This window comes from Abramis brama (assembly GCF_963993115.1).
Source record: "Abramis brama genome assembly, chromosome: 7".
In the NCBI taxonomy this organism is placed as follows: Eukaryota; Metazoa; Chordata; class Actinopteri; order Cypriniformes; family Leuciscidae; genus Abramis; species Abramis brama.
The window spans coordinates 31,264,408-31,284,670 of NC_139969.1; the positions used below are offsets into that span (position 1 = coordinate 31,264,408).

At 37.3% G+C, this 20,263-nt stretch overlaps 1 protein-coding gene across 2 annotated transcripts; it reads right to left on the reverse strand.

The window, feature by feature from the left end:
• Positions 1 to 1,539: 1,539 nt before the first annotated feature.
• Positions 1,540 to 14,895, reverse strand: pter (phosphotriesterase related). Of its 2 annotated transcripts, none has more exons than XM_084119393.1 (5): positions 14,777 to 14,895; positions 12,105 to 12,549; positions 10,396 to 10,661; positions 6,305 to 6,445; positions 1,540 to 3,070 (listed from the first exon to the last, which is right to left on the reverse strand). In XM_084119393.1, exons 2-5 carry the CDS (start codon positions 12,534 to 12,536, stop codon positions 2,860 to 2,862), a joined length of 1,050 nt encoding a protein of 349 aa, XP_083975519.1. In that variant the 5' UTR covers positions 12,537 to 12,549; positions 14,777 to 14,895; the 3' UTR covers positions 1,540 to 2,859. The 2 variants fall into 2 exon arrangements, with proteins under 2 accessions (XP_083975519.1, XP_083975520.1); XM_084119394.1 differs by lacking the exon at positions 14,777 to 14,895 and adding an exon at positions 14,600 to 14,661.
• Positions 14,896 to 20,263: the final 5,368 nt, after the last annotated feature.

Consider the following 20,263-nt stretch of genomic DNA (forward strand, 5'->3'; position numbering starts at 1 on the left):
ATCTGTGTATAAATTTCCTATAATACTAAGCATATAGTGCAACTACATCAATCAACAAATTAAATTCAATACTATCTAGAAATGTTTTAGCTTTAAAAGCACTAAACTAAATGCTGCTGTAAAACTTCCTCATCTATATCCACAAAAGAATTAAACAGGGAATTAGCTTTGTAAAAACTTTGTAGAAAAGTCACCAGCAATCAAAAAAAAGAAAAAAGAAAAAAAAAAAAGAGCTAATTTTAAAGTGCCCCTATTGTGCTTTTTGGAAAACCACCTTTCATAGCTATGTGTGAATGTGAAAGGTCTGCAAAGTTTTAAAGATTAAAGTGCACCAAATAAATGATTGTCTCCTAAAAGAAAGAACTGATTCTGAACTTCCGAAACGAGTCGTCAGCGATTCCTGTCTCACTTCCTGTTTTGAACCTTCGTACAGATTTACTGGACAGACTCTTTTATTATTATTATTCTATCATTATTCACTTTCAAAGACTTTTCAGATGTATTTAAATTAGGGCTGTCAAAAGATTAATCGCGATTAATCACATCCAAAATAAAGTTTGTGTTTAAATAATATGTGTGTGTGTACTGTGTATAATTATTTTGTATATATAAATACACACACATGCATGTATATATTTAAGAAATATTTGCATACATATACTGTATATATTTATATATAATTTATATTATATATAAATATAATTTTTTTATATATAAAATAACACATTTTTCTTAAATATATACATGCATGTGTGTGTATTTCTAGATACAAATTTAATTATACACAGTACACTCACATATATTATTTAAACACAAACTTTTATTTTGGATGCGATTAATCGCAATTAATCTTTTGACAGCCCCTGCTTTGAAAATCAACAATTATTAAACACATTTAAAGGTGAATCCAGTTTTAAGGGAAAGGGAACCTAGTGCAAAAATCTAAATAATTTGGATAATAAAGTCTTTAGAATACATAATAATATACTGACTCATCCCTTTGCTTAAACAGTGGTTAAAATTTGATGTATATCATTTTATAAAGCTTTTTGTTTTGAGAACCACAGACATAAAAAATAAATTTAAAAAAACACGTTGCTACCTAAACATTTGGTTCTATAATATAAGAATTATCTGAAACAATCTTAACTGCTGATTCAATTTTTTTTTTTTTTTTTTTAAAGAGTATCCTATATGAGTTCATCTCCCCTCCTCCTTCTCACAACCTGTTTCATCACATGAGGTTATGATGCTGTTTTTACTCAATGAGCTACAAGATTCTGGAAATTTAAAATCACTTTTTAAATAGAGATCACAATTCTTAATAGACAATTAAACATATGTAATTGACAGAGATTATGAGAAAATGTTAGTTGCTGCAGTCTACATAAAAAGTATATTTAATAAATTATGAATTGTCATTTAAAAAAATTGGTTTGAGTGAATGATTCAATGACTCGCTCATAAAGACACCACTTGCTTCATTACTAGATGAATCAGTGATTTTTAACAAATCTCTTAAATGAACAATTCAATGACAAATACATTTTTTTTTGTGCTGAATTCGTATCACTTTCGTAGGCTATTGAGAGAATAAAAGATAGAAATCCCTTTCATTTCCATTGCCAATTCCATCACTAATTTGAACTGGAATGCCAACCCCATCAATGCCATCTGACCAATCAAAGCAGAGCAGACCAATAACAACAGGCTGGACCATCTGACCAATCAGACCAATCACATCAGACTGGGTCATCTGTCCATTCATAGCAGAGAAAGCTCTTGGAAAGAATGGGTTTAGAGAGAATGAATCTTCAAATGAACCATTTTCAGACTCTTAGAGGAATGAGGTGATGTGCAATGTATATTATGAGAAAATGAAAGTGTTTTCTGACATTTGAGGAATGAAAATCTATTGTAGGAGGCCTCCAAAACAAAATTAGTAACCTTTAAAATAGCATAATAGGAGCACTTTCATTTGAAATGGAAGGAAACGGGATAAGATGTTTTGATATGCTGTCATCTAAGAACGTTATGGATGACTCACACGGCATGATTTTTTTTAACATTACCTTGCTGTTACACAGGAACAGAGCAACTGACAGTGTCATATTTTACTAGAGGAGTCACTGTGAGCGGCCACCTGCTCCAGAGGAACACCTCTCTGTCCTACACAATGACCTGTCAGAACGCACGCCTTTCAATTATTAGATGTGTACGGCAAGCAGTCTTACTTAGACATACAGTCAAATCCAACCACCTTAGTACTAGTAGTCAGTTGTTGTAAAGGGGCATCTTTAAATTCAGCATGATATTGCCATTAACTGTGAGATGTTTGCAGCTAGACAATATAAGAAAGCACATTTTGCACATTATTAGTGTGCGATTGATTAATAATGAATTTTGCGCATAATTAGAACTTTGATCGCACCAGTACCGTTCCTTCTGTGCTCGTACCACACTTTCATTTTTTCATTGTGATTCCCTGAGTTTAATTAATAGTCTAATTGCTTAAAAGCATTTTCTTTGGTAGTTCATCCAAGAAAACAAAGCACCCATTTTCTATGACTCAGAGCCATGTTTTTATTTTAACCACTTTTTTTGTGGCGAGAGAACTTTAATTAGACTTAAAAGGTTCAAATATTCAAATCAAATATTTACCAGGCTTCAATGATTAGTGTTAAACCTACCAGTGATCTATGGGTCCCAACTTTGACATCTAACGTGGATTAACGTTTACCAAAGTATGGAATTTAGCACCAAAATCAATTGAACAACAATGTTCTTAACAAATAAAGGTAGAAATCAATATTTGGTACGTTAACTTGAGGAAGTAAATCGACTTTTAAGGCAGTTGATTTATTTAAACGTCAGCCAGTGTTTAGGATTCTCAATCAGTATTTTGTCCACCTGATTCTGAGTGATTCCTCGGGACAACATTTTGGGAACAATATTCTCCAGGATGTGGGAGTAGCCATGACCGCCATACTTGGTCAGTCTGTGCTTGGTGTGGATATCATGGGCGATGAGGATTCGGTCTTCATAACCTTCCCTGATCAGAAAAACCAAGCTGGTGGAACAAGACAAAATTACTCTCAATGATCTGTTGACAGTTTATAAAATGGATAGTCTCATTAAATTTGTGCATCAATCAAATTTGCATGTTTAAAGAAACACAGGGTGTGTTCACAATTGCCATGTTTGGTTTGATTAAAACGAACCCTGGTGCGATTGCTCTGTTTGTGCGGTTAATTTGAATAAGTGTGAACGCTGCCATCTGAACCCTAGTGGCATCAAACAAGCAGATCGAGACCTCTGTAAAGATGGGTCTCTGTCCACTTCCAAACGAACGCGGTTTGAATGAAATATGAACGCAACACAGACAGAAGACATGTAAACGAACCAAAACAGAACATGTTGTCACAAGATGCGACCCTAAAAGGACAGAATGCTCAAGCAAACTTGTTTTTTCTCATCATAATCGCAATGTTGCCCATCACAGTTCAGTACAAGCATCAGAACCGCATCTCCTCACAGCAGATCTTCATTTGTGTGACGGAGGGAGTCCTGCCGCTGTTTTGACTCTTTAACACATTTCACAAGCTCTTCACGAGTTCTCAGCTGGTCAAAATGCCATCATATTTGGGCTACGCACATACAACGAGTGCATTTATCCCAGAACACAGCATTGTTTTAGATGTTCGGTAAGTTCCGTTGTGAAATAAAACCCGACCAATCAGGTTGTGAACATATCGCTATGCCTTTAGGTACGTTGTAAAATGACAGTGTGAATGCCAAGCGAACCAAGTCTAAGGGCCCTATCACACACCCTGCGCACTGCGGCACGACGCAAGTGTTTTTTGCTAGTTTCAGCCCGACACGGTTATCATTTTCACGTCCTGCGCCACATTGTTTAAATAGCAAATGCATTTGCGCCCATCTGTGTGCCCATGGGTGTGCTGGTCTGAAAACGAGGTGTGTTCAGGCGCACTGTTGGCACGTTGCTTTTTTGAGGCAACAGAAATAGACTGTGCCATTGACCAACTGAAACCTGGTCTAAAGTCAACTAGACTTTGCGCCACTGCACAATATTTTTTTTGTTACCCCTTGCCCGTCATAGGATCACTGGTGATCCCAGATTATTGTTGTTCAAAATGCATTACGATTTAAAACATCACACTCTTACTTGATCTGGACAAAATCAGCATTATGAGAAAGGTTTAAGACTCCAGCTTCGATATTTGACCACTGTTTATGATTAAACTGGTTTGCAGTGACATTAATTGCTTAATTTATGCCAGGAGAGCAAAATAATTAATCTGTAACGTTCGTTATTTTGAATAGAATTAATCACTCACACAACATCCATTCTCGTCTTCTCCGGTTTATTTGTGTTCAAATACATATAATATACAGCATACGACAGGGCTATTAGTCCAATGGTGCGCATATTTGGAGAAATAATGAATAATTATTACATGCTAGTAAAATATTTCGTCATACAGAATAACATTTGTATTCATTTTCCACTGAATTATGCGATCTGAAGAGCTCAAACAGCGAACACAGCGAGATGTGTGTCTCCTCTTCCTGATTTGCGTCATACTTGACCTCAAATCTTTATGATTCGCTGAACAGCTGTCAATCATCTCACGTGATTCAACGTGACCTCTTCTGCATGACGCGTCTGTGTACACTTCCTGATTCTGCACATCCGTGATAAACAAAGCGAAAGTGGCATTTCTTCACCGAAACAAGCAGCTAATAAATGCACGATTTTAGTATTTGTGTTTTGTGTTTGATTTTCGTGCGATTTGGGGTGTTTTTATATGAATAAAGAATAAAGTTATAGGTAAGCATAGCCCATAGCTTCATATAAATTGCTAAATATAACATATTTCAAAATCTTTTTTTGACTTGAAAACATTTTAATCCGCGACCGGAATATGATACAAATACTCGATGGTGTTTTAAAGTGAGCTTTTAGTAAAAGTGTAATATTAATCAATTAAATTGTGTCATGTAGCTTGAGGCTACTGTTGTGCTAATGCACCTGCTGCAGGAGCTTTCTATTCCATAATATATATTTTTTTTAAAGAATTCGCATTTAAAAGTTCCAAGAATAGTTTATTGTTGTTTGTTTTCTAACAAGACTTAACGTTAAGTTAATAGGTGGATTATTCACGTTTAGTGGGATTTATATAGGCGTCATGGCCAAGCATTATGCCAAAAGAAAGGCTATTATGGCTGAATTCAAACAAAAGAATAAGGATAAAAGAATAAGAAGATTAAGTCTTGGTCGATTTAAATGAATAGAACATGAATGGGGCCAGTTCTCCTCGCCAGACATTAGTCAAAGACCGTAAATGGGTGTTTATAGGGCAATAAAATATTTGATGAGAATCTTGTTAGCCTTTCTGTGAAACTTCTCCAAATCCTCCCCTGACATGGTCTTACAATAGGCATCATAAAATGCATAATTTTAGAGATATCAAACTCAGATTTGAAATGAAGCATGACTACAATTGTGGCTACACTTTAGTTGTGGTTATAAGTTGCTATCCTAAATTCAAATAATATTTTTATACATTTAATAAATATATTCTTAATATTTGTTGTTTTTGTTTTTATGTTTGAGCTTATATATCTCAATATTAATAACAGTCTGGTTAATTTTGAGTCTTGAACTATAAACTCTCAAGGGTTGGCTTTCTAAATATATGTGTGTTATGTGTCTATTCAGAATGACTTATGAGCAGCAACCTTTTTATTTTGGGTATGTCATGTATGCAGCACTTGCCAAAATTGGGGGTGACTGGTAAGGAGACACCGAGCAGAACCGTTTCTCCGCTTGCAAAATTCCGCCATGTAAATAGCAAATCTGCCATGGCGCGAGCACAACTGGCTTTTAAAGGGAATGGGAGATGAGACTCTGATTGGTTTATTGCACGTTATGCCCAAAACACATCCATTATTACCTCATTAAGAGAATAAGGACAAATCTTTTAGGCCAAGCGCCGGGTGCGCCGACCATTTTTCCCGTCGTTAAACTAGCAAAAGTGGATTCGGACACGACCTAAGTGCGCTTGCAACGTGCGCTTAAGACCATGCGCTTAGATCGTTAAAATAGGGCCCAAAATGTTTGTTTTTTTGGTCCGGACTAAACGAACCAAGCGAATTGAACTACAAGTGTAAACACACCCACAATCATGTACTGTACTGATTACCAGAAAAAGAAAACGAGGCAGATGTTTATGACCCATCTAATGTAATGCCTGCATTCTGGTTGGAGGCAGATACTTACTTCTGAACTCTCTGGCTGTCGCTGGGCATGTCAACACGAAGGTTGAATGGGTAATTCAGCAACTCTGTGCCAAAGAGGTCATATTCAAGGTAGCTTCCCATCTTTGCAAACTCCAGAAGCTCTTGACGATCATATATGGTTCTATAAGGGACACACAATAGAGCGTTAAAGGCATGACAAAGGCAAAATCCAAATACAAAGTTACCATTTTAGCACTTCCGGTTCCATCGTCCTGAAGTCAATGTGTTTTTTGAATGGGTTTGCGGTTAAATGCTTGAAATAAGGTCTGTGGTTAACAAGCTCAAGATATATTCACGTTTTATTCTTTGACACTGTTGTTTCCATTCTATACTCATTCTAATTATATGAGAATAGCAAAGTCCAAACTACGACTATAACAATAAAGACAGAGAAGAACGATATCACTTTCAGAACAACTTTTTTTCCCAGCTAACTGACGCTAAAAACATTTGACAGCCAATCAAATTGCACCAGACTTTGAAGAGTTTGCGAATTTAAAGCAGTCAGACAACATAACTGTGCGAGCGCTTATATTAAACAGAACGTTATCATCCACTGGTGTGGACACTAATATAATTATCATTATAGTTATCAATCTCGAAGTGAATGTGCCTTAATGGTGGTGACATTGAAGTAATTTGACCATAGTGTAATTCGTACTGTGTATAGCCTATGTTAAGCTTTTTATATCTGCCGATTGTATTTAGGCTTCAAAAACACAAAAAAAGTTGTCAATTTGTGAAGATTATCATCATGAACAAATTGTATAGGAATCATAAACTTTTGTTAATCACAGAGCTTATTTTCTGCAATAATCTAAAAGCCAATAGTAAAATCCTATTGGGTTTTGTCGAGGGAACCAGGGTGATGCTAACTTCCGGGTTGGCCTACAAAAATCACTCTATGTGACGTGTTTGATTCTCTAAAATTAATAAATGATGATTGTGAAAAAGTAACAAAAACATTAGGTTTTGTGAACTGTAAATATAGTGTAAAATAAGTATCTAATTAGCCTGTTATTGAATTGTATAATGTACAGTATATACGTAGGAGTTTCTTCAACAATGGGCACTTTTGTCTATCCCTTAAAAAACAGTTTTTCACACTCTAGTTTAATTGGTCCACTCACTTCGGCCAAGAATGGACATACATGCATCACAGGAAGTTCTGTCCTTTTTTCTATAACTCATGAACATTTAATCAATGGAAATTTAAGTCATTTCCACCACCTCCTACATACACCACCTACATATTTCATATCTCAAGCTCTTCACTGACACGGTACCACTAACAGCCAAGTACAGCCATTTTTATGTGACCTTCATATAAACAAAAAACAAACCCTGGGTCATAAAAGCGCCTGAAGTTATGGAAGCTTGTTTCCGCCACAGAATAAAACATTTTAAAAGAAAATCTCTTTTTAAAAGATTATCTCACAATTGCGAGCTTACATCTCGCAATTCTGACTTTATTTCTCAGAATTGCGAGATATAAAGTCGCAATTGTGAGTTATAAAGTCAAAATTGCATGATATAAAGTTGCAATTGCGTGATATAAAGTCAAAATTGCGTGATATAAAGTCAGAATTGCGTGATATGAAGTCAAAATTGCGTGATATACAGTGAGGAAAATAAGTATTTGAACACCCTGCTATTTTGCAAGTTCTCCCACTTGGAAATCATGGAGGGGTCTGAAATTGTCATCGTAGGTGCATGTCCACTGTGAGAGACATAATCTAAAACAAAAAATCCAGAAATCACAATATGTGATTTTTTAACTATTTATTTGTATGATACAGCTGCAAATAAGTATTTGAACACCTGTCTATCAGCTAGAATTCTGACCCTCAAAGACCTGTTAGTCTGCCTTTAAAATGTCCACCTTCACTCCATTTATTATCCTAAATTAGATGCACCTGTTTGAGGTCGTTAGCTGCATAAAGACACCTGTCCACACCATACAATCAGTAAGAATCCAACTACTAACATGGCCAAGACCAAAGAGCTGTCCAAAGACACTAGAGACAAAATTGTACACCTCCACAAGGCTGGAAAGGGCTACGGGGAAATTGCCAAGCAGCTTGGTGAAAAAAGGTCCACTGTTGGAGCAATCATTAGAAAATGGAAGAAGCTAAACATGACTGTCAATCTCCCTCGGACTGGGGCTCCATGCAAGATCTCACCTCGTGGGGTCTCAATGATCCTAAGAAAGGTGAGAAATCAGCCCAGAACTACACGGGAGGAGCTGGTCAATGACCTGAAAAGAGCTGGGACCACCGTTTCCAAGGTTACTGTTGGTAATACACTAAGACGTCATGGTTTGAAATCATGCATGGCACGGAAGGTTCCCCTGCTTAAACCAGCACATGTCAAGGCCCGTCTTAAGTTTGCCAATGACCATTTGGATGATCCAGAGGAGTCATGGGAGAAAGTCATGTGGTCAGATGAGACCAAAATAGAACTTTTTGGTCATAATTCCACTAAACGTGTTTGGAGGAAGAAGAATGATGAGTACCATCCCAAGAACACCATCCCTACTGTGAAGCATGGGGGTGGTAGCATCATGCTCTGGGGGTGTTTTTCTGCACATGGGACAGGGCGACTGCACTGTATTAAGGAGAGGATGACCGGGGCCATGTATTGCGAGATTTTGGGGAACAACCTCCTTCCCTCAGTTAGAGCATTGAAGATGGGTCGAGGCTGGGTCTTCCAACATGACAATGACCCGAAGCACACAGCCAGGATAACCAAGGAGTGGCTCTGTAAGAAGCATATCAAGGTTCTGTCGTGGCCTAGCCAGTCTCCAGACCTAAACCCAATAGAGAATCTTTGGAGGGAGCTCAAACTCCGTGTTTCTCAGCGACAGCCCAGAAACCTGACTGATCTAGAGAAGATCTGTGTGGAGGAGTGGGCCAAAATTCCTCCTGCAGTGTGTGCAAACCTGGTGAAAAACTACAGGAAACGTTTGACCTCTGTAATTGCAAACAAAGGCTACTGTACCAAATATTAACATTGATTTTCTCAGGTGTTCAAATACTTATTTGCAGCTGTATCATACAAATAAATAGTTAAAAAATCATACATTGTGATTTCTGGATTTTTTTTTTTAGATTATGTCTCTCACAGTGGACATGCACCTACGATGACAATTTCAGACCCCTCCATGATTTCCAAGTGGGAGAACTTGCAAAATAGCAGGGTGTTCAAATACTTATTTTCCTCACTGTAAAGTAAGAATTGTGTGATATAGTTGCAATTGCATGGCATAAAGTCAGAATTGCGTGAATCTGATATAAAGTCAGAATTGCGTATTATAACGTCAGAATTACGTGTTATAAATCTCGCAATTATGACATCTTTTCTCAGAATTGTGAGATATAAGTTGAAGATATAAGAAGTTGATTTATACTGCCATTTAAAAGAAATGAATACTTCAGCAAGGATGCATTAAAATGATAAAAAATTATATTTCAAATAAATGGTGTTGTTTTGAACCTTCTATTCATCAAAGAATCCTGGGGAAAAAAGTATCAGTTTCCACAAAAACATTAAGTAGTTTTTCAACGGTTTTTAACATTGATAATAATTAGAAATGTTTCTTTAGTACCAAATCAACATATTAGAATGATTTCTGAAGGATCATGTGACACTGAAGACTATATTAAAACAGAAAACAGTTATTTTAAATTGTAATAAAATGTCACAATTTTACTGTTTTTATTGTACTTTGCCTTGGTGAGCATAAGAGACTTATTTTGAAAATATTACAAAAAATTTGCATGGTAGTACATCTGCATAATATTGACCACACTAGAGTTTCGCTCAAACCATGATCAATCTAACCTGTCTATAACATTATAGGAATCCAGAAGCCCTTTGTTAGCTTGTCCAGGTGTGTTTGATTAAAGTTGGAGCAAAACTGCAGGAAAGTGGACCTCAAGGGCCAGAGTTGAGAACCCCTGATCTACATGTTGTTCTCAGACAGCTGTTAATATTTTGTGGTTTTCTTCCTCATAGGAACCATTTATGGAACAAGTTCCAGTATGCAGGTGTTTTCCCACCTCTTCCTACCTGTCAAGATGAGACATGACCGTTTTGGAGATATCTCCACCAGCTTCCTGCAGAATGCGGATGACCTCTCCAGGAGCGGCTGTGTCCCGTCCAGGGTGGATGATGACGGGGCAGCCGAGCTGAGTCTGAGCGTGAGCGGTGGCTCGCAGGACCTTTTTCTCACTCTCTGTGATTGGCCAGCTAGTGCCGATCTCTCCAATCACGCCACAGCGGATTTCTGTGCCGTCTGCTCCATGGAGCACCTCGCTGACAATGATGTCAGTAAGCTTGTGGAAAAAAAAGATGACACATTTGAGAAATGGGAACAAATCATTTCCATCTAGGGGTGTGCGATATTGTTTATGACAATATCGTAATTGTTGTTAACTGTTGTCTAAAGTTAAAAGTGCAGCTCCAAATAATGCCTTAACAGAAATGTGGTGAGCAACACACAGTGGTGTTTCGTTCATGAATTAATCAAAATTATGCGTTCACATGAATCAGACTAAACGGTATAATAATAATATAATAATTTAAAGACTCACTCAGTCAGTGACTTGTCGCCACCTACAGGTGGTTTTAGTTTCATATGCCAATTTCATTGAAAAATATATTTACATTTTAAAATCATTAATCTCAGCATTATTTATGCAATTGTAACTGCAGTGAAAATGCATCTAAATGCTCCTTTAGATGTATCTTTTGTTCCACTTCAGCAGTGCAAAAATAGATTTCGTTGATCTAGGGGTGTAACAATATATCGCAATACAAAAATGCAACAATATGTATCGTGGATAGTGACAATTTGTATCATGGATAGTTTACCCAAAATAAAAAATTACTGTGTGAGAAAAAATTTCAGTTTACAGAGTTTAGTGCCAGTACTACATTAAACTATTATAATGTTGAATATGATAATGTATAATAATGCAATGGGGGAATATTTTTAGATCCTGATAATACCAAATGTCTCATTTTACCAGTAAAAAGTGGCCTACATTATTTTAAATATATCTAGTCAGTGAACGAGCGCAAGCATACATATTTCGTATATTTCTGTATTTTCAGCTACAAATCATCAATATTTTTATTGTGGTGTCACTATTGTCCTGTGCTTTGGGTTACCAGCACCAAGTCAAAGCCTCATTTACACCCACAATGTAACATCAAATTTAGCATTTTAATCAACAGTACATTTTGTGTTAACCTTTTCCCATATGTCTTTGAGTATCGCAATAATATCGTATTGTGAGTTCAGTATCGTGATATGTATCGAACCGTGGCATGAGGGTACCGTTACACCCCTAGTTGATACTGATTTAATTTGATTGGTAAACACCTATAGTGTCTCGTATTTCTAATTTAATTCATTGAATAAATGTAAGTATTTAACTCAAAAGATGATGTACACATCTTATCTAATAAGATAAAAATACTTCTAAAAATCAGTTTACAGTGGAAAATATCACCCTTCAAAAAAAAAAAAAAAAGGTTTCTGTCACTGCTGTGAATTAACCACCGCACAGAATATAAAAAAAAACCTTTGGGAGTCAGCGGTCCACGACAGGCCTAAACCAGTGAAGGTACCAGCACTAAATCACACTAACTGAAAAAAATCCCAGAAATCATTTTGTCAACATCGCACACCTCTATTTCCATCATTCTGAAAATAGAAAAGGCATCCGTTTTGTTTTGCAATGTAGTCACAAGACAAGAGCACACGCTCCAACCTTCTCAACGGTCATCTTTCGCGTCTCATCAGAGTGGGTCACGTCCACATAGTACCCCGCTCCAGCTATGACATGCACACCCGTGTCCTTCGCCAGCTGACGCAGGACGGGCAGATTTCGGTTGATGCCCGTGGTGGTGTTCTCCACTATGGATCCTCCTCCTGCTTTACGGTAACACAGCAACTCTTCCTTCACCGCCTCGATCTCCTGATTCAACAGCAGGTTCTCTTGGTGGCTGTACGGATTCTGCTGCAACCAGTGAAGATGCTTCATCTCAATGGGAGCTGCGGCGAGACCCTCATCTCCAGGTGCTGGGGGAACGTGGCTGCACTCAAACGTCATTGTGAGGTGTTCGTGTGTCATGGTTCGGCCCAGCTGATCAGGCTCGATCAGACCAAGCACTGTCTGCACCTTGCCGCTACGCTCAGACATGGTTTCGGGGATCCTGTCCAACAAACAGTTACATTCATTAATATAATAGTGTTCGGACAGTGTGAAATTTGATTAAAAGTAGGGGGGATATACCGGCGGTAGACACGATTAACCGGTAGAAATTTGTCAACCGGTAGAGATTTTGGACTATGGCTGTGAAACAAAATAAAAGTTTGTGTTTACATAATAGCCTATATGGGTGTGTACTGCGTATAATTATTTTGTATAAATAAATACACAAACATGCATGTATATATTTAAGAAATTTTTGCATGTATATGTATCTTTAGACCTATATATATATAATTATATTATAAATAAATATTTTATATAACACTTTTTCTTAAATATATACATGCATGTGTGTGTATTTGCTGTATATACACAATAATTATACACAGTACAAACAAATATATTATGTAAACAAACTTTTACTTTGGAGGCGATTAATTGCGATTTCACAGCCCTATTTTGGACTATCGTGTCTATCACGGTTACGCTCATGTGACGTTGCTTATCGTTTGCATGCATTTTTAAACATTGCGGTTTAAAAACAGCTGATTTTAAAACGTAGAAGCGTTTCAGTGTGCTTTTTGCCACCTAACTGGGCTTGAATGGTTAAACACATAACTTGTGTCATAATAACCAAGTATTTGCAAGTAAACAGTCATTTATGTCTTAAGTGAATGTAAACAGTTGAGAAAGAAAATGCACGAGTATATTGGATCAGTGCGGTCGGTCTTAAAATGACAGCATCCAAATTTAGGCTACCTGCTGTCACTATTAATGTTAAACAACAAAAAAAGAGAAAATCTGTAACTGCTCTTGACTGAATCACTTTTTTTGAACTTTTATAAGAATACATTTATATTTCCCAGACAGCAACAGTGTCGCCCAGATTCGGCCCACATCTGGTACACGTGGATTCCACATGGCCCAGATTTGGGCCGGATCTGGGCTGATACTATGTCGCTGTCTGGGTTAATTTACACAGTAAAGACTATACATGTTTTTTTTTTAATACATTTGATTACTAATATATATATATATATATATATATATATATATATATATATATATATATATATATATATACACACATCTTATGTATATTTCTTATTTCTAGTGCTTGAAGTTTTCAGGTAGATCTAATTCATTTGTGTCTTTGTTCTATTGTAGTTTTTATTATTATTATTATTTAAGTTTTTTCTTTATCACGGTTTACAAGTCTTCATGTAAGTTATAGCTTGAGAGTCTTTGTAGGCTAGTATTAGTTTTTTAAATTATATTGAAAATGGTTTGAATAATGAAATTTCAATGGTATCAAATTTTAATATCATTAAAACCTCATTTAAAGCAAAAATAACTAGCCTATCGTTATCATGAAATAAAATGACTCATAATGATATCATATCGATTTAGGTCATTTCGCCCACCCCTAGAAAAAAATACTTAAACATCTTTTTCCCCCCAACTCTATTTAAGCCAAAAAAAAAAAAAAAAAAAAAAAAAAACTGCATGTTTGAATAAGAAGTGAATGCTTGGCTGGTGTAAATCAGTAGGCTACTGTAAATAACTCATCTTGGCTGTGTCTCATTTAACGGGTTAGACACACCTTGGCGGTTCGGACTTTGCACTGACTGAAGACTACAGACATTGCATTGCAATGCATTTAATGCTGTTTAGCTGCTACTAATTTCCAAATATGGATTACAGAAGTAACGGTTAAATGCACTTGCAATGCATGTAAACAAATGCATGCAGGAAGATGTCCGAATAACTGTTACCTGGTTTAATAAACGGTCTATTTAACGCTGCAACATTTAAAGTAGTTTAAGATTATGCCCAAAATAAGATGCAACCATGTTCATAATAATGAGATTCTAAAATAAACTGAACACAGAACTACGTACTGCGAGACTTCCTCAATAACAACCGTTAAAAGTCACAACACAGTCGATTAGCATGCAGTGTAACTAGCTGTTATTTTAAAATCACACGGCGTTATGCAGTTAGAGATTCTTAATACACATTTAGATAGAACACAAAGTGAAAACCAAGACCTGCAGCTGAATTCAACTTCGAGTCTGCAGATTCAGAACTGACAACGGAGCAATACATTCTCGCGATTTTATGCATATATCGCGAGAACCAGCTTTCACATTCACATTTAAACACTATATGCTCAAAACTGAATAATTAAAACAGTACAATTAAATTAGTAAGAATGAATGCAGTACCTCTAGTTTGCAGATGTGGTTCCGTTCACACAGTTAGCCTGTTTTTAAACTTTGAAGCTTATGCCACGCCCCTTCACTGCCGTTTGTGACAAGTGCTCTTATTATATAAGGGCCCTTTGTGGAAATCAGGATTCGGAAAATACATCCTCACTCAGATGAGTGCCATAAAGAAATAAAGCATGTTATTATGAAACATAACATTTGGAAACTATTTATCATTATGAAGCTGAAATCCAGCCTACTATTTTGTGATTGGTTACAAGTGGAATGTTTTACCAGTAACTGTTGTGTTTCCATGGGAATCCATTGTGGAAAACAACTTAAACCAGCTTAGACCAAGAGCCAGTTGCATAAAAACACTGTGTCAAACAGTTGACGGCAGCCATTGACTTCCATAGTATAGGAAAAAAAATACCATGCAGTCAATGGTAAACTCATACACGTTTGGAACAACTTGAGGGTGAGTATGATGACAGAGTTTTCATTTTGAGGTGAACTGTCCCTAAGAACTAGTTTGACACTGCTTCTACATTATTTCATTTCTATGCCCTGCTGCTATTTTTACAGCCTAATGAAAATAATTTGCTAGATGTGTTTGTAGCCTGATGGATATAAGAAATCTTTCTTTGTTCTAATCACATCAACTGTCTAACCCAAATCTACTTCCCGTACTGGGAAAAGCAATTAGTATGCAACAAAGTGCACATATGCAAAGCCTGATCTAACCATTGATCCGTGATTTTAAAGTGCCACATTGAGCCATAATACATTTTCTCTGTGCAAGTCTGATCTAACTAATAGTGACAGGTCTTGGGGAGGTATCTGACCAGGGATTCGTGTACAAAATGAGTCCTTAGAGAGAGCAAGAATGACTAGTATTAAGTATCAACCAGGCGTCTCATGTCACTTCTAATTCATCCACTGTGGAATAGACTATAAAAAGCCTGTGCACACTGTAAGATGTTTATTATATGTGGTCAGTAATCTGATTTTCCCTAACATTGATTTGGTTTGTTAATTGTTATTCAGCTTTTGCTCTATAATCCATTAGCAAGAATTTGATGGGCTTTTTTATTATTTGATGTGGCTGAACCTGGATTGCAAGGTTCAGCCACATCAAATAATAAAAAAACCCATCAAAGACTAAAATATGGAACAAAGGTATATCTGCATGAGGTCTCATTATAATCAGACATTAGTTTTGAAGATGTGGCTGAACAATGGCCCGAATGAGTCACTGGCCCTGAGGACGTCAATCAAATCACAGAATAATCCAGATATATTTGACATGAGTGAAGACCAAAAACCTTATCAAAAATAAGTGTATATTTAAAGGGATATAGATCACCCAAAAATGTCTGAGTGTTCTGACTTCTGCATGGACAAAAACATTTTTCAAAATATCTTTTGTGTTCCACTGAAGAAAGAAAGCCATACAGGTTTCAAACAACATGAGAGCGATTAAACAATTAAAAATTTTGGGTGAAAAGCCTAATTTAAGGTTAAAATTAACAACTGACTACAGCCTACCTCAAATAATACGAGATCACTAAAATAAATTAGGGTGAATTCAGGTGAAGTGGGACACTTTTTGTTAAACATGTAGTTTATGTACACAGAAGGAAATTGTTTAAACTCAGTTAATATAATAAGTTATTTGGAAGGTATACCAATATGCCAATATGCTGGAGTCTATCCCAGTGTCTGGGAAACACCCTGGACAGATGGCGAGTCCAACACAGGCAATTATACATGTCAATTATAAAATAATCAGTGAATGGCAATCAGTTTTAGTTGCTTTATTGGCATGACAAATATTTGTACATTCGTATTGCCTATTGCAGCATAGCTGCGTACCGTTAACAGCACAATCCAGGCCTAATTCATTAATTCGAATGGAATTACTGACAGTTCAAATTGGGCCATGATGATTTGATGCCCGTTTGTATATTCTGACAAACTTCTGTATCTTACCTGAACAAGCGAGTAAATCATTTGATTGGTGGATAAAGTTTATCTTGACTCATCTGTAGAAGCATCAGGCAGAAGATTATTCAAAGCTGACACGGTTCTGCAGCCCTGGGTGTGAATTAGTTCAGCATAATCACTCTATTCTGCCTGATAGACTTGTGACCCATCACAGTTTATGCAAATCTTTGGCGCAAGACTGGGAGATTCATATCAGCGTGTGGTTCTCCCATAACACGTCTGAAGTGTTGAGAGAGGAGTTCAGTTTATGCTGTGCCAAAAAAGATGAAATGATAGCTGTATACAGTGAGGCAGAAGCTTCCTCATACATTTGTGAGTGAAGCAGGCCAGATCTATTTTTGGCCTTTTTAGTTGTCACTATACCTCTATAGTGGTTCCCAAACGTTTTGTAAGTATGGTTGTAGCGGGGTTTTTTTAAGTTTTTTTTTTTCACGGCACCCCAACCCAATGAAACTAAACGTACATGTGTATATGTTTAATATTATTATGAAAATAGCATATAAATGATCAAATTGAAAAACAACTTGTTGAGAAAAAATGTATTTAATTTTGTGTAATTTAACCACTTACACTCACTGAAGTTAGCTGAGCAGCGTATGGGACATGCCAAAGTCATACATCCAATCAAAGAAAAACACATTTCAAGAGATTTATCATTGTACTTCTATGTGTGTAAATGTTTGTTGATTTATCATAAAACCTCAGAATTTCATTATTTTGCATTATGATTCTGATGAGGACACCAAAGGCACTTAATAGTGATTTTGACCCATATATAAAATTAAATCTAGATGGGTGAACAACAAATGAAGCATAAACAGCAGCATGAATTTATAATGAATGCATCACAACAGACAGGCCAATCAGAGTATTTGTCCTAACCAGCCATGATTGGCGACACACGATGATTCTATTTTAGAAACAGTTTCTATTTCTGCTACGTCGCGGCTGGAACAACAACAGAAAGTAATCTCAGGTAGCGTTTATGTGCTTTAGCCTATTTAATGTTAAAAGCGTCTGTGTGAGTTTGAATATCATTTTGTGTACACGTATATTATAGCCGTATACTGAAAGCAACAATTCACCTCAGATCAAGAACGGTCAAACTGTCAACTCATTGTTAACAGACAAATGTATTTTATGACAGCGATTGTCTCAGTAAGTGATTTGAACCAATTAGCTACTTTATGCGGGAATCATTGGAACAAAACTTAACTATTTAAATAATAATAAACAACCTCAATTAATTTTTTTTTCTTTAGTTTCTCATTTGCTTTGTTCAAACCTGACCTTAACTTAAAAAATGAAACTAAAATATCTGTGCATGAAACTGTGTCCCTGGCATTTTAATGGGATAGTATGTGCCTGCTTTTGCGAGCACAGTAGACCTCAGGTTCATGGAGAACTGTGTGGTGAGTCTGCACTTTGCACACCGCAGGTGAACTGAGTAGGTCTTGATTTTGTGTGCAACTGACACTAAAATGTATTTCTCTACAGACCATTGTTCCCTGTGTAGAGGTATGGGGTCATGTCACTGGTATGAGGTAAGGTATGGTATTATTAGGGCCAGCAATTATTATTATTTTTTTTGCAGCCTCTCATAGGAGAAATCTTTCCCTTGAGGCTGTTGCTCCTCCGAGCCTTAGGTAGATGCTTGTAGGCTGGTCCTCACCAGGGCCGCCTCAATAGCTGGCCTAGGCTATACTAGGGATAGTGGAGGGGGTCTGCTGAAGCATTTCTGCCTCTGGCCTTTCACTATGTGAGTTTAGGCTGTTTTTAGCATCCCTAGCTGACAGCCTCCTCCCAATAGGGAGTCGTTCGGCCTAGGCCCGCCCCCTTCTCTGCATTTGAGGGTGAGAAGAGTAATGCAGGTTGGTGTAGAGGCATGATTGATAAAGACCTAGGGTTAGGCCTCCAATAAGGCCTCCCCAGTACAATGGGTCTTTTTGGGCAGGGTTAGGCCATCTTTCTCTGCTCTGAGAAGAGATTGTTTTTTTTGTTTGCCAGACCCTGCCGTGCAGAGCTAGCATATGGACTTGGGCCTCCAGAGTAGGCTCCTCTCAGCTCACTGAGCCACTGCTCAAGCAATGGGTTGAAGGTGGTTGGCTTGCAAGCAAGCCCCACTCCCCTAGGCTGGGCGCAGAAACATTTCTGTCACCTCTAGAGCCACTGGCAGGCCCACACCCTGTTAAATTCTCAGGTGCAGGTGGTTGGTACTCCCCTGTTGATACAGGGTAGTTATGAGTACTCCACTCTCAGCTCTGTATCATTCTACCTCACACCACTATGGCTCGGGTCGAACGGAAAGTTCTAACCTTCACTTCATTTTGGTTTTCGAAGTATGCTCCCTTGAAGCCAGAGCATTGCCATGAGCTGACACCCATGCGTATAGATGGTAGGACCCTGAATCTGGGGCCTCCATTGAGGCCGGGTTGCATATGTTGTACTCCCCTTGCTTAAAGGGTTTTGTGTTTTTGGTGAGTACACTGCCATGGGCAATGTGGTTAGGTACCAGGATACTGTAGGCGCTGTGTAAACAGCTTATCTGTCAACGAAAACTACACTGTCAAGTAGTAGGCCTCAGCAGGCCTCCTTGACGGGCAGTCTCAGTACTATGGTATGCTCTAAAATCCTGACTGAAAATCCTTGCAGATATCATTTCTTTCTAAAAATGAACATAGTTGTGAGGATACTGCCTTTTCTAGTATCTTTGACAGAAAAGGTAGATTCGAGATTGGCCGGTAATTGACTAATTCTGTAGGATCAAGTTGCGGTTTTTAACAAGCGGTTTAATCATAGCCAGCTTAAGTCAAGTCAAGTCATCTTCATTTATATAGCGCTTTTAACAATGTAGATTGTTCCAAAGCGGCTTTACAGAGATACAAGGATAGTTTAAAGTAAAAGAGATTGTTTTGGCTTTATAGCAGTTCTTGAATAAAGTTATTTTCCAGCTAAAGTTAATTTGATTGATTCACTTCCGTTGCAACGATCATTAGTTATTAACTTAGGGGCTGCTAACACGACACCGTTTTAACAGGAAACTCTACACAGACTTTAAACGCAAAACCTGTGAGAATGCTGATGGCGTGCACATCGGGTCCAGGCGCAGGTCCTTCATCAGATCTGGATACAGCCTGGATCCGGCAGGCTGCGGGAAAACCTCAGGATAAACAAAAACACTAAAATTAGCGTAGATGCCATTCTTCTTATGATGTAACGAGTACATCAGGATTTATGGGAAGTGTTCCCGGTTCCGGCTGACCTGATCTATGCAGCCTAACATTGAATTATAGATGTCTATGTGTTATGTGTATGCTAGGTCAAAGAGATGTGTTTTTAGTCTAGCTTTGAACTGACAGAGTGTGTCTGCTTCCCGGACAATGGTAGGAAGACTGTTCCAATGTTTTGGTGCCAAATAGGAGAAGGATCTACCGCCAGCAGTCGATTTTGATATTCTAGGTATTATCAAATAGCCGGAATTTTGAGATCGCAATAGAC